Below are 12,888 nucleotides of genomic sequence, written 5' to 3' on the forward strand. Positions count from 1 at the left end.
AATGTGTCCTTCAAGGTAAATGTGCCCAATTAAAATCTAATTAAAGTGTTTAAACTAGTTTAGCTTCCAGTCTTGCCCTCAGCTTCAGAAAAAAAAACCCAGAATCACCCTTTAAGTATTCAGAAAAATGAATAAGAATCAAAAATGGATTAAGACGCTCAGTGAGGAAGGCAGAGGTGGTGTTGTGGTGCGTTTTGTTACCCGCAGTATGTCGGTCTTCAGCTGAAGTTCACTGGACGGCGCAGAGTGCATGAGGCCCAGGAGCGTTCCCATATCATCGTCTCCGCTGGGCGACAGGACGAGCTGCTGGATGATGAGCAGAGCGTGTTCCCGACACTGACGGTACTTGACGATGTTGTGAACACAGCGGGCACCACCGAACTCTCTGAACAGAGCTGGGAGACAGAAGAGGGAGGAGAAGGAAAAATTAAGAAAGCAGCTGACAATGAAGTGATCAGAATTCTACTTTACAAAGAAATGATTAGAAAAAGGTTAATGAGAAGTGCTTGAAAAACACAGCTTCTCTGGTTCTTCAGAGCCTACTCTTTTAGATTTGACAGGATATGATGCCGACGTGGAGTACAGAGAGCTTTTATGGCAATGTGGTCTTACTTAAACAATGAGACATAAAAAAGGTTATTTCTGTTCACACCATTTTAGCACCTCTTTTTTGAGGAGCTCAATGTGTGGCAGGCAGACGACTAAACCAGGGGCTTTACAGAAGGGACTTCCCTTTCCAAATAGACAACGCTTTGTTTTATGCTTTGTGATCATTGTGTGTCAGTCTTGAATCCCTTTTAATCATATAAACATGATAAAAAAACATCTCAAAAATAATTTGTCTTGTGATGTCTGAAGAATGTAAACTTAATCACTGTCATCTTCTGACCCTGGACATTCAAAGGCTGAAACCTTGTGGATGTTTGTCGCTGAATCTCTCTACAGATACGAAAATCAGTACCCAAAGTCCAAAGAGAAAAATGTGAATCTAATAAATTGTAATATGTAAATGTAATCAAGCTCATCAGAGCAGAGCGCCACAAATATCTCACACGCATCATCCCGGCTTCTCTGACGAAAGCAACTTGATCATCAAGTTCAAGGAGAGCTCTGAGCTGTCGGTGTGCAGCCTGCTGCTCGTCTTGTGACTCATTCTGTGTCTACAGCTCACACACACACATACACACTCACTCAGAGTGTGTGAGTCCATAATGGGCTGATTAAGGTGGGAGGGGGAGGGGGTTAGAGGAAATGTAAGGAGCTATTTCATCGATCCTCTTGTTCTGCATCTCAAAGGAAAGGTCAAAGGTCAAGAGTCAGCTCACCTGAAGAAAGTGGAGTGTCAGGGTTTACTCGAGGACACCTCCGTTAAGTGAATACATGTGGATGGATAACATTTGGACTTTTTGACAAGATTTGTTTTACACTTTTTAAAAGGTGTTTCAGGTTGAGTGAATGTCCCTGAAAGTGTATGTTTGTGTGTGTTTTTGGTGTTTAATTTTTTTTTTTATACATTTTGACAATATACAAAAAGATGCAACAAAAAACAAAAGAAAAAGGAAAAAAAAACCAACAATCTCCACAATCCAACTCCCTCCTGCTTACTGCCACAGGAAGAAAAAAAAAGCCTGTAAGACACGAATCCAAATGAGTAGACCCTCATTGTAGGAGTCTGCCAGAAAATTTACAAAAAGAAGAGAAATTAAAGCTGCAAGCAGCGTTGGACGGGTCCCGGTGCTGTCGCCCGTCCCCCATGCCAGTCCATCATAGTTGTTTTACCTACATTGTCCAGATTTCATCCCTTTATAATGTGTGTGTGAGAAAAACATAGCATTTTCCCTCCTTCAGTGAGTCTCATGACCAGCAGCACTGAACTCCAAATCAGTGTGTGACATCATGCTGCTGCAGCGAGAGTGAAATTCACAAAAGTTTTGTAAACAACTCCTCATAGTGAACAAATATTGTATTTTCAAAGGAAATTTTGTCAGGAATCCATCCATCTCATTTTTAAAGCAATACTACTTGTAATTTTTTGTCTAGGGGCCTAAATCTGGCAGCTTGTGTGGAGCTGTTTCTTCTGCTCCTATTCATTCTAAATGAGGGAGCTAAGAGGGCTTCTTTGGGGTTCATCGACTTTGAGGGTTCATAATTCAAAAACCGAGTCCAAAACTTCAAAATCCCAAAAATCTTTTGTAAAGCAGGGTCTAGTCTGTCATCTCAGCAATTTTCAAGCCGATTGGAGGGGATCATTTTTAAAGAAAGGGTAAAAGTGAGGCGAAATTTTACTTTGAAGGGGAAATTGCTGGCTTCCTGTTTGAGATAGGTCAGGGGTGTCATTGTATGATTTTTGCATCTCATTGAGACAAACATATTGGCATTGATTTGATCTCTGTACAACATTCCTACTGTCTATTAGGGACATTTTAGTGTGCCTAAGTGGCACTAGAATGCAAATTATGGGATGTTGGGGGTCAAGTTTGGTATCATATCTGATTTTTTGCTGATCCTGAGGAGTGTGCCAATTTTGGTGAGTTTCTGAGCATGTTTAGGGGGGTCTAATTAGAGCTCAGAGTGTGGAGGGGGGAAGAGGATGAAGAAGAAGAAGAGGAAGACAAAGAAGACGAAGAAGAAGAAAGAAATGGAGCAAAAACAATAGGGTCCTCGGCCTTCAGGCGAACTTTCTTTCAGAGCTTTCTTTCAGAGCTCCTCATTACATATCTAATTTTTTCAACCTTAGGATGATACAACACGTCTTTAAACCAGTGTGATTTTGAAGGTTGCATCCTTCCACCTTAGAAGAATCAAGCAGCGTGCTAACAAAGTGGAAAAGGCAATGAGTTTCCAACCTCCAGCAGGTAATCTTGGTCCCCCAGCAGTGATCCCAAAAAGTATTAAGAGTGGATTTAAGGTTATTGTGAGACCAAGCATATCAGCGCTTGTGTATTAGAGTGGCCTCTGCTGATTTGCATCAGCCACACTTTGGGTCAATATGAGAATAGATTCTGGCCAACTTTGTAATGATGAGCATGGTGAACTACTTTAAAATGTGTGTGTTTTTACCTGCGTTGGTGTTGGTGGTGTTGGAGCCTTGCAGGAGCACAGTCAGAGTCTCCATCACCAACCAGGCCAACTGCTTCTGCTCCTCTGCTACGGTGTTGTTTTTACAGTCAGCTGTGGATGGAGGAGGAGGAGGAGAGGTTAGCATCAGATGAGATCAGGATTCTTGCAGTTCTAGTTCTGAAGCACCAGAAAATGTGTGTGCAGGAAATAAACTCTACTGGTTTTATAATCTGCTTTTCTCTCAGCTTAATTTGTCTCAGGATTGAGTCTGTTGTGTTTTCTGAAATTTTGTTTGAATCAATTCCTTATTTTGCCTAAGAATAAAGAAGATCAATACTTGTCATTGTAAAAACAAGTTAAACTGTTTTTCTAGGAAAAAAATAAATTAATAACTTTTAGTTTCCTGTTAGTCACATTTTTCTGAGTTTGCCTGATCTAAGGTAACAGATGAATTGCCTTTTTTAAACTCATTTCGACCCTAAAGAAGTGAAAAAAAAAACCTAATAAAAAGTGAAGGAAGCATCTCACCTTGATCATTGTTGTGAGGTTGCTGTGTTGTCGGGTCTTTGAGCAAGGCAGCGTACTTATGCAGCAGGTTGACCAGCACCTCCAGCAGACCGACCTCCCGCAGTACATCACTGAACACCGCGTCGTGCCGCGCCAGCTTCAGCAGCGTCCGCACTGCCGTGATGCTGCAGGCGTGCGACGTGCTCGACTTGAGCAGCACGCTGACGCTGAACAGCTCTTTGCACGGGACGTAGTTCAGGCTGAAGACGACAAACTCCAGCAGTTCAAAGTATTTCGTCTGTGATTCGGGGAGCTTTGCCACGCGCTCTGCAAACTGTGACAGAGTGTGCTGTGACTCCAGGATAAAGTAGTTTGCAGGTTCTGCTGCGTAGATGTTTCCTATGGCGTCGAGGAGCATACAGGCCAGTCGGCTTGTTTTCGCCCTTAGGAAGGCGTTCTGAAGCACGGAGAAGGCCTGGATGTTACGTACTGTGTGACCTGGAGGAGAAAATCAAAAAAAAGAAAGAGACTGATTATAAATATGAATAAACAAAAAGAAGAAGGTATACCAGATACAGAAGAAAAAATTGTAAAATGGCCGACACCAGAGTCTCTGTGTGTCTTTCTGTGTTAAAGTGTTCGTAAAGGCTGCCACGTGTGCATCAAAATGATCAGTGTACTTCCTTTTCATAGAGACCTCTTGACCCAAAAACCTCCCTTCCCAGCCTAAAGGCAAAAATCTGAGACCCCTCTTGAAGTTACATAAGATGAAACCAAAATGCCTCGGAGGTGTAAAAAACCTAAAGAGCAGAAACTGACAAAAAGACGAGTAATCCAGTGCCAAATAACTGCTCTCATGGAGGAGGATTATGTTCCTTTCCTTTTCACAGGTTTTGGAAAGGTAACACTGCGTACTGTTTTGACTTCTGACCTGCAAAACAAACAAAAGGCTACTCCCATTTGTTCTTAATGTGAGTTGGGAAAAAGAAAAACACAGTAGTTGAATGTTGAGGAGTTAAGTACTTCTCAAAATAATTTCCTCAGCGTTATTAGGCGGGGTTACTCGAGGTAATCCAGGGTGGACTTTCCCTTTTAACTGAATTAAAGCGATGATGGACTAGCTTTTTTATAGAGAATAATCTGTTACTACAGATCCCTTTGGGGCCATGGTCTCATTTTTGGAAGTGTTGACTCAACTGAAGGTGTTTGAGCTGCTCTGGGAGTTGCACAAAAAGAAGAGTTCAAAAGAGCATGAGACGGTGAATTTGTGCTGCATCAGCGGTCATGCAGGTGCTATCCTAAATTATCACTGAAAAGAGAGCTGGGCTACAACCACGTGGTTCTTCAGCTTTGGGTTGTAACTGGAATGGAGAGATAAGGTCATGAGCTTGGAGTTGATCAGCTGCTCCTTTGAATCTGAAGTAGTCGGCTGAGGCAGATGCATATCTGATAAAGATACCTTGCAGAAAATTTAAAAATCTCAAAATTAACCTAACCATAGATAAATAAACGTTTCTTCACAAATAAGACACAGTCTTGATTTCAGACAAAAGATTTGCAAAAAAAAAAAAAAAAAAACTCAAAAAAGCTGCTGAAGATGTGCTTCATGCAACTGTTGACTACCTGAAGAAAAATCACCACGACTTGGATGAGTTGCAACTTGTGGACTTCATTAGTGTGTCTCTCGGTGTTATTAATAACATTCCTGGTCTGAGGGACACTCTTATTTTTGGGGGGTTTAATGAAATTAAATAACCTAGCCTAATATTCTATTTAAACATTGACTGAACACATAGTGTTAAAGGAATTTTGCTTCGTTGCTTTTTTTGAGCATACATTTTTTTAATCTAACATACCCCCTGGAGTGCTCTTGCGTACCCCCATTTGAGAACCACTGTCCTCGAGTACATGTTGAACAACCTTCCATCAGAAAATCTAGCTCAGTAGGATGGACTACAACCAAACTACAGACAAGTGCATTAAACACGTAGTGTTGGAAAACTTTTGAACAACTCAAATACATAAAAGATGTAAATAAACTCTTTTTTTTTTACATCTGAGATGACACGATTTTTAATTTGATTTTACCACCCCAAAATCTGCAGAGTCGATTCCTGTTGTGAATTTTCTTGGTACAAAAAGTAGCTTCACAGGTTTTCTGTGTCAACAACATTTAATCGAGTTTATACTGTAAGTGAATGAAATGTAATTGGTCCCTGAGTCTGGATATTTCTGGTCATAATTATTCAGAAACAGGTAAAAGTTGCACACAATATGACGTTGATGTACTGTGTTGTAATATATCAATAATTCAAGAAAGCCATCTAGTGTCTCAAAGTGGTTATAGCAATGGTTTCAGTTGTTTGGAAGCTTTCTGTTGTTATGAAGTCAGCCATGACCCTTTCAATTGCCCGTTAGCTTTTGACATTTGAAATTCTCAGTATTTTTTACAAAGAGTTGATGTGATATGTTTCTGTGATGAAAGTTGAAATTCTATTCTGAAGCTGAAGTTATACTGATATATGCCAACTGCCAGCATAACAATGCAGTTTCCCATATACTTTAGCATTAAGCTCGCACTATTTTGTTATTTTGGTGAATAAGGTGATTTATACCATTTTGAATGTACTAAATATGAATCTCCTGAGAGAATGTACATTTCTTTACGAAGTCAGTTCTTCAGTAAAACTACAAGCTGAAAATCCTGAATCAGAGTTTTCTTGGGAAACATTATCGAATTGCTAAGCTAAGATAGCTGCCGCAGACTAGTCGACACAAGGCCCGGTGGCTCTGGCACACTGTGAAGAATTAATAAGGGAATCGTTAAGCACAAAGGCTAACGATATCGATGGATCAAAACATTTCTTATGTATTATAACAGGAACCGGTTTTCAATTCCCATCCCTATCTTTGAAAGAATGAAGTATTTTTTCTAACACTTTTTGTTTCTGGAGTAAAGTTGATAACATGAAGCATAATCAAAGAATTTGTAATCAACCAATGTAGGTGTCTGTGACTTATTGTAATTTTTTGGCCGCAGCAGAACATTAAAATAAAATAAATAAATAAATAAATAAATAAATAAACAAATAGAATAAATAATAAATAAAGAAGATAAACAAATAAAATAAAAAAATACATTTAAAGAATAAAAAAATAAAACACAACAAAAACAGTCCCAGTAGTATTTCTTCTTCAACTTAAGATGTGAAAATAGAGAAAGCAGAGAGACTAAGAGGGATGGATAGATTCGGTGAGATACTCTTCATCCCTGCATTCTTTGGTTAAGTAACAGACTCACATGAGATCACAAACTGTGACGCACAAGTATAAACACAAACAAAGAAAATGACACTGACATGCACATCATCACACGCCAAAAAACACACGCACACGCACACAGCCTCTAAGTGAATGTGGCGGTTTAATTAGGCATGAACGCAGACCCTCACACCATCATGGCTTCTGGTAATGACTCTGCACACAGCTGGGGCTGTCATTAGATGCGCAAACACAAGTGAGTGGGTGCGAGCATGCGTGTGTGATTATGTGTGAGTGGTGCTGGAGCAGGCAGCAGAGAAAGCTGTACGGAGCCACAGGGTAGAGGTGACAAGCCAAACTACAACGCCGTCTGTGCGGCTATGAGAAGTGTCAAAATATTTTAACATATGAGTTCCTAAAAACTTAGAGCTTCATATTTCTCACTTCATTCTGTTCATATCCTCAGTTTTCTTGCTTGGTTACATACATCAGTCAGCCTGATGGCGAAGAGGGACAGATTCTCAGGCAGCAGAAGTAAACATGCGGCCCAAGACAATTCTGTGCACCGATAAAGCGTTTCAGGACTCCAAAGAGTTCATTTGTATGCAGGAGGCTTCAGGCATTCGTCTCCAGCAGTGTGACAGGCGGCAGAGTTGCCATGGTGTCTGTCAACAGGTTAAGCTCACAGGGATCAGCCAAGCATCAAAGTCATTTCAAGGCTTAAGATCTGACAGGGTGATACAGAGGCGGGGGGTTTACATGAAGACTTTTCCACAAGTGATGCCTCTCTTGTTTCAGAGCTTGGGGGAAACCGGGTTTGTGCGAAGTTTGGAGATTTAAGAAGCCGGTTTGTGATCACAAATTCACTGGGCTGTGTCTAAGATGAGGGAGGAAGGGAACGTCTTCACTCTCTCAAACATTTACTGTCAAAGTGTCCCCAAGTTTTCCTCAAGACGAGGAGGGTGGGTGATTATTTTTAGAGAAAAGGGATCCTTTACTTTCTTCTTAACTGCTTCTGTCTGAGGCATTTCAGCCATGGGTGTCATATGTTCACGTACTGTGACGATAAAAATGACAGTTCTATATTGAAGTCACAAATTTGGGACATCGTTCTTTGAAACCAGATAAGGAATCCAAGAAATGCTTGCTTGAAGTAATTTCTGACTCAAGTGTTTTTTCAATTATTACCTGACTTCTTTAAGCATAATCACACATGAAAATGAAATATCTAATCTGCACATTTTCAAAGTCTGGAGGACAAATATGGCCAAAAACAGAATGACTTTTTAAAGTATCTACAGTTACATCATTATTTCGATGAGAAGTATAATTTCTCAAGTTTTTTCAACAACAGAGTGTAAAATGTTTTGAGAGCTGCATACTGTTCAATGCCAATGAAATGTATTGCTAAACCATAAAACTCTTCCGTATCTAAAAATGACAACACTGCACATTAAAGAAAAATGGGAAAGGGAAGCAGGGACAAAAAAGTCAGTGGAAGGTTGGAAAGAATTTTGCACTTTTCAATTTTCCTCAACAAACTCTGTAAACTAGAGAGAACATTGCTGGAAAAATATTATTAGATACTTTAAGACGCTATAATCAGGAAAAATACAAGAACCCAAGTCCAATATGTTGGAGACAGTGTGGTTCAGGGTTGGCAAATCATTTTCATGTTTTCTGGGGCTGCCCCAAACTGAAGTTGCTTTGGAAGGAAATCCATAAAACACTTGAAAAATTATTTAACACTCAGCTACTGCTGAATTCTGAAGGTCTTTATCTAGGTAATACTGTTTCCATAAAAGAGAGGAGTGAAAAAAAGTTATTGGAGGCCCTTCTGGCAGCTAGAAAAAAGTCCATCACTCTAAAATGGACCAATCCTCTACCACCTACAAGTGATGAGTGGTTTGAAAAGATATTAGAAATCTTGAAAACTGAGAAGTTGACCTACAATTTAAAAATTCAAAGACAAATTTTATCGTATCTGGAATAAGTGGATTGAATTTGTTACCCGATTAAGAGCAGACTTTGTCTAACCCCGCCATCAGTCATTCTCCTTCAACCTCCATGTTCCGTTAAAGATGCACTGTGCTGCGTCATTACTGTGTTGGTCGTCTTCAGTTTATTTGTGTTCTTCCTTTTTGTCAGATTATTTAGCATTTAGCAACTAGCCACTGCAATGATCCAGCTCTTAATACACAAACATGTTGGGCTCATTGATGACAAGCTGGGAGCTCAACAGCGAGGTGAGGAGCTACATAATCCCACATACACTCCTTTCATATGTTGTGAAATGCATGGTATGTCTTTTAGGACTCATTTTGTCTTTTTATTAAATTGTCACCCCATTTAAAAACCACATGGAGTTCATTAAACTAGCGTTAGCTTTAGCGTTAGCTGCTACAGATAGTGGTAGGACAGAGGGGATGTACCGTTTGATGTGCAGGTGAAAAGATTGAGGACACATTTTTATTTATTTGCCTTTTTGGCCCACTAAGTTCTTAATCTGATGACATAATAATGTGTTTACATATTTTGCTCATACGGTCAAATCTTTAAGTGACAAAACATTCATATCACTTTTTATACTTTATAAATTTAGCATCAGATCAGCTTAAATTGTGTTCTAATATGTTGTATCTTTGTATATATATTTAAGCAAATAATAATCCATTAAAATAACAATGTATTTTCATTCTTATTTCATTTATTGCAGCCCCAGTGATGTAACGTAATGTGGATGTTATAAAAAAATTTAAACACATTTAAAATGTAAACAGTCATGAATATGAATGAATATGTACAACAGTATATATTTGAAAAGCAACAAAAGAAGATGCACAAAATTCTACGTATGTGTAAATATAATAGAATGGAAAAGGAATTTGTATAATGAATGCTTAATTATATATCAATAAAAAACTATAAAAGAAGAAACATCAAATCTGCTTCAAACGCCATCTCTTTTCATCTTTAATGTCCGTTGTAAAATCAGCAACATGAAACTTTCTTTGCCTTAACAGCCCCAGAATCATACTGACTGGAACACAAAATGTTGCATCTTTGACTCCCACTTCTCATCTGTGACTCTGTTTTTTGCTCTATGTAGTTCATGGAGAGTTGGTACAAAGTCAGGGAAGATTTCCGCATTTTGTGACTGTTTTCTGGTTAAAAGCCCTGAACATCAACATGTTCGGGAACTTGTCTTAGCTCAGTGTTTTCAGAGCTGCACAGCAGAGCAGGAAGAAACTACAGAGACAAAGAGGGCGAGGGGAGCATTGATGAAGGAGATGAAAAGAGAGAGCGTGTCCTTGCAGGAGAAAAATCTGGGCTTTTCAGATGTAGCGTGAGAGTAAATTTCACTCTTGTGCTGTGGGAGGCTGCCAAGTAAAATAAATAAATAAATAAACAAAACCTTGCATAACTTTGCTTTTAAGAGCAAAATGAGAGTAGGAAAGCAGCTCTGTGAGGCTGCAGTGCTTGACGTAAAGTAAAATCAAATCGTAAGACGGATAACTTGATGAGAAGTGCATAGCTGACTGAGCAGAGTTGTTGCATGCAACAGAAAGTTTTGCTCTGGGTTTGGGGTGACTTATTTTCATTTCATTAGGAAAACTCCATCCAGAAAAGAGCAACTTGCTTTAATAAGTCAACTGAAAGACGAATTGATGTTGAAATATTTTGTATTATTAGTAAGGCTGCAACGACGAAACGATTAAATCGATTAAATAGATTAGTACAAACGTAAAACGTTTTTCCATTATTTATGCACAGTGCTGCACCTTTACTGTATTAGTTTGTTGACAGTTTAATTTGTCTTCTTCCTTTTTGTTGGATTATTAAGCGGTTGGCAAGTAGCTGAAGGTGCATTACCGACACCTACTGGACTGGAGTGTAGATGTACCAGATTCTGTACCTATTAGTTTGGGAGCATTTCAAGCTAAGTAAAAGTACACAGCAAGTTAAATGTAACATTTGCGAAAATGACCTTGCATGGCACGGCAGTACAACTGCAATGATCCAGCTCTTGAAACACAAACATGTTGGGCTCATCAATGACAAGCTGGGGGCTCAACAGCGAGGCGATTAGCTACGAAATACCACATTCACTTCTTGTATATGTTGTGAAATGGTTGGTTTGTCTTTTAGGACTTGTTTTGTCTTTTTATTAAATTATCACCCCAATTGAAAACCACAAGGAGTTCATTAAACCAATGTTAGCATTAGCGTTAGCTGCTACAGATAGTGGTAGGGCAGAGGGGGTGAACTATTTGACCTGCAGGTGAAAAGATTGAGGACACATTTTTATTTATTTGCCTTTTTGGCCCAACAAGTTCTTAATGTGATGACATAATATATTTTCTGTAATTTTGCCCATACTGTTGATTCTTTAAGTGACAATACATTCATGTCATTTCTTATACTCTATAAATGTAGCATCTGATAAGCTCAAACCATGTTCAAATATGTTGATTCTTTGTATATGTATTTAAGCAAACAATAATCATCAAAAAAAAATAACAGCTCATGTTCCGTTTTGCGAACTTTACGATTGTGCATTTGATTAATCGTAAAAGTAATCATCAGAGTAATCAACGATTGAAATAATCATCAGTTGCAGCCCTGCTTATTACTCAGTGGGCCAACATGTTTCAGCCTTGAATTTTCTAAAATGAGTCAGATATCTTCTTGTTTTCTTCTTTAAACCATAAAACTTTCCTGTAACATCACTTAGATATCAAATCTCCCCAAAAACACTAAACTAAAAGAACTACATCACCTAAAAAAAGTTGTTTGTTTTATGCTTTGCAATTCACCCAGTTCTGTTTGTAATGCTGTTGAACGTACCTTTCCCAGAAGGTTGCGGGAGAACAAAGCCGGGCAGCAGAAAGGGAGCTCCTGTCGTCAGTCCTGCAGGTTTCAGCTCTGTCACCCCATACGTGGTCAGACAGGTGACCAGGTTGACCAAGTCTTTCAGGGCATCTTTGGATTCGTCCTCTTTTGCCTGCTCCAGCCTGAATACAGAGTGAGAAGCTTGTATCAGTTCTGCATCATAAACAAAGTTAAAGGGCTACAGCACAAATTTATGACCTGATCCGTACCTGAGCATGAGGTCGCAGAGGAAGGCGTAACCCTGACACATTCTGAAGTCATCCAGCAGGGTCTGAGACACATCGCTGGAGTCTTTGAGGAAGCAGGAGAGACCTGCGAACATCTCCACTATCTCCAGTGGGGACAGATCGTCTGACTGCTGCATGTTCTGAACACACGTACCCAGGCATTCTTTCTCTGTGGACAGACGAGGAGACGGCAGACATGTTTAGCAGGGGAAAACTGAAGGAAGCTTTGAATACATATGACTGAATCTTTGGACTCAGCTTGTTTGACTATATCTAAAGACGATACTGCATGACGACTTGGGACTTCAGGAGAAATCTTATCAAGATGTAGAGAAAATATCCTGGCTATTTGGTCGTACCATGTATGTACTTGACCACATTGACGCTGAGGCCGTGTCTGGAGATGGTGGTCAGCACCTCCCCTGCACTCCTCCTCCAGGGCAGGTTATGGGGGGGACACCAGGAGGTGATGGCACTGAACAAAAGCTGCAGGTCGTCTTTCTGGGCGAGCTCCTCCGCCGGGGACACAAAGGTGCAGAGCTTTACTAAGATCTGTGAGAGATAAGGATTGGGACATGGATTTAGCTCAGAGGCATTTAACTGAAGTGTGTACTGCGTTTTAATTGAACTGATTGCTTGATTGAAGTTATCCATCTGAAAATCAGCTGATAAAAGAAAACAGCTGAGTCAGGCTTGATTCTTTCATCAAACAGAAAGAGAAGCGTTCAGAGCCTGTGGCTTTGGTGCATCAAAACAGAAAGCTCTCAGGTTGGTACTTGAGTTGAACTTGTGAAGGACATTTAAAAGCGCTCATGTAGTGATAGCCCTCTTTCTGCTGTTTTGTTTTCTTCCTGCTCTTTGGCTGGTCACGTGATTTGTCCCTGCAGGTTGCTGGAGGGCGGGATTTCAGAGTACCTGGCCAGTCTCTCAGGTAGTAAAC

The 12,888-nt window shown here is 39.8% G+C and overlaps 1 protein-coding gene across 5 annotated transcripts in view; it reads right to left on the minus strand.

Moving 5' to 3' along the window:
- wdfy3 (WD repeat and FYVE domain containing 3) overlaps positions 1 to 12,888 on the minus strand; it is a 133,820-nt gene that overhangs the window by 74,594 nt on the left and 46,338 nt on the right. For all 5 annotated transcript variants that reach the window (XM_074669350.1, XM_074669348.1, XM_074669349.1 and 2 more), the window contains exons 6-11: positions 12,308 to 12,500; positions 11,931 to 12,117; positions 11,677 to 11,843; positions 3,589 to 4,065; positions 3,061 to 3,171; positions 202 to 395 (exon numbers count right to left, since the gene is read on the minus strand). In XM_074669350.1, coding sequence (XP_074525451.1) covers positions 202 to 395; positions 3,061 to 3,171; positions 3,589 to 4,065; positions 11,677 to 11,843; positions 11,931 to 12,117; positions 12,308 to 12,500 — 1,329 coding nt within the window. The remainder of the gene's footprint in view (positions 1 to 201; positions 396 to 3,060; positions 3,172 to 3,588; positions 4,066 to 11,676; positions 11,844 to 11,930; positions 12,118 to 12,307; positions 12,501 to 12,888) is intronic.

The sequence above is a fragment of the Halichoeres trimaculatus genome, unplaced genomic scaffold (assembly GCF_033239565.1).
Source record: "Halichoeres trimaculatus isolate MK-OKI-2021-1 unplaced genomic scaffold, fHalTri1.1 fHalTri1_scaffold_5, whole genome shotgun sequence".
In the NCBI taxonomy this organism is placed as follows: domain Eukaryota; kingdom Metazoa; phylum Chordata; class Actinopteri; order Labriformes; family Labridae; genus Halichoeres; species Halichoeres trimaculatus.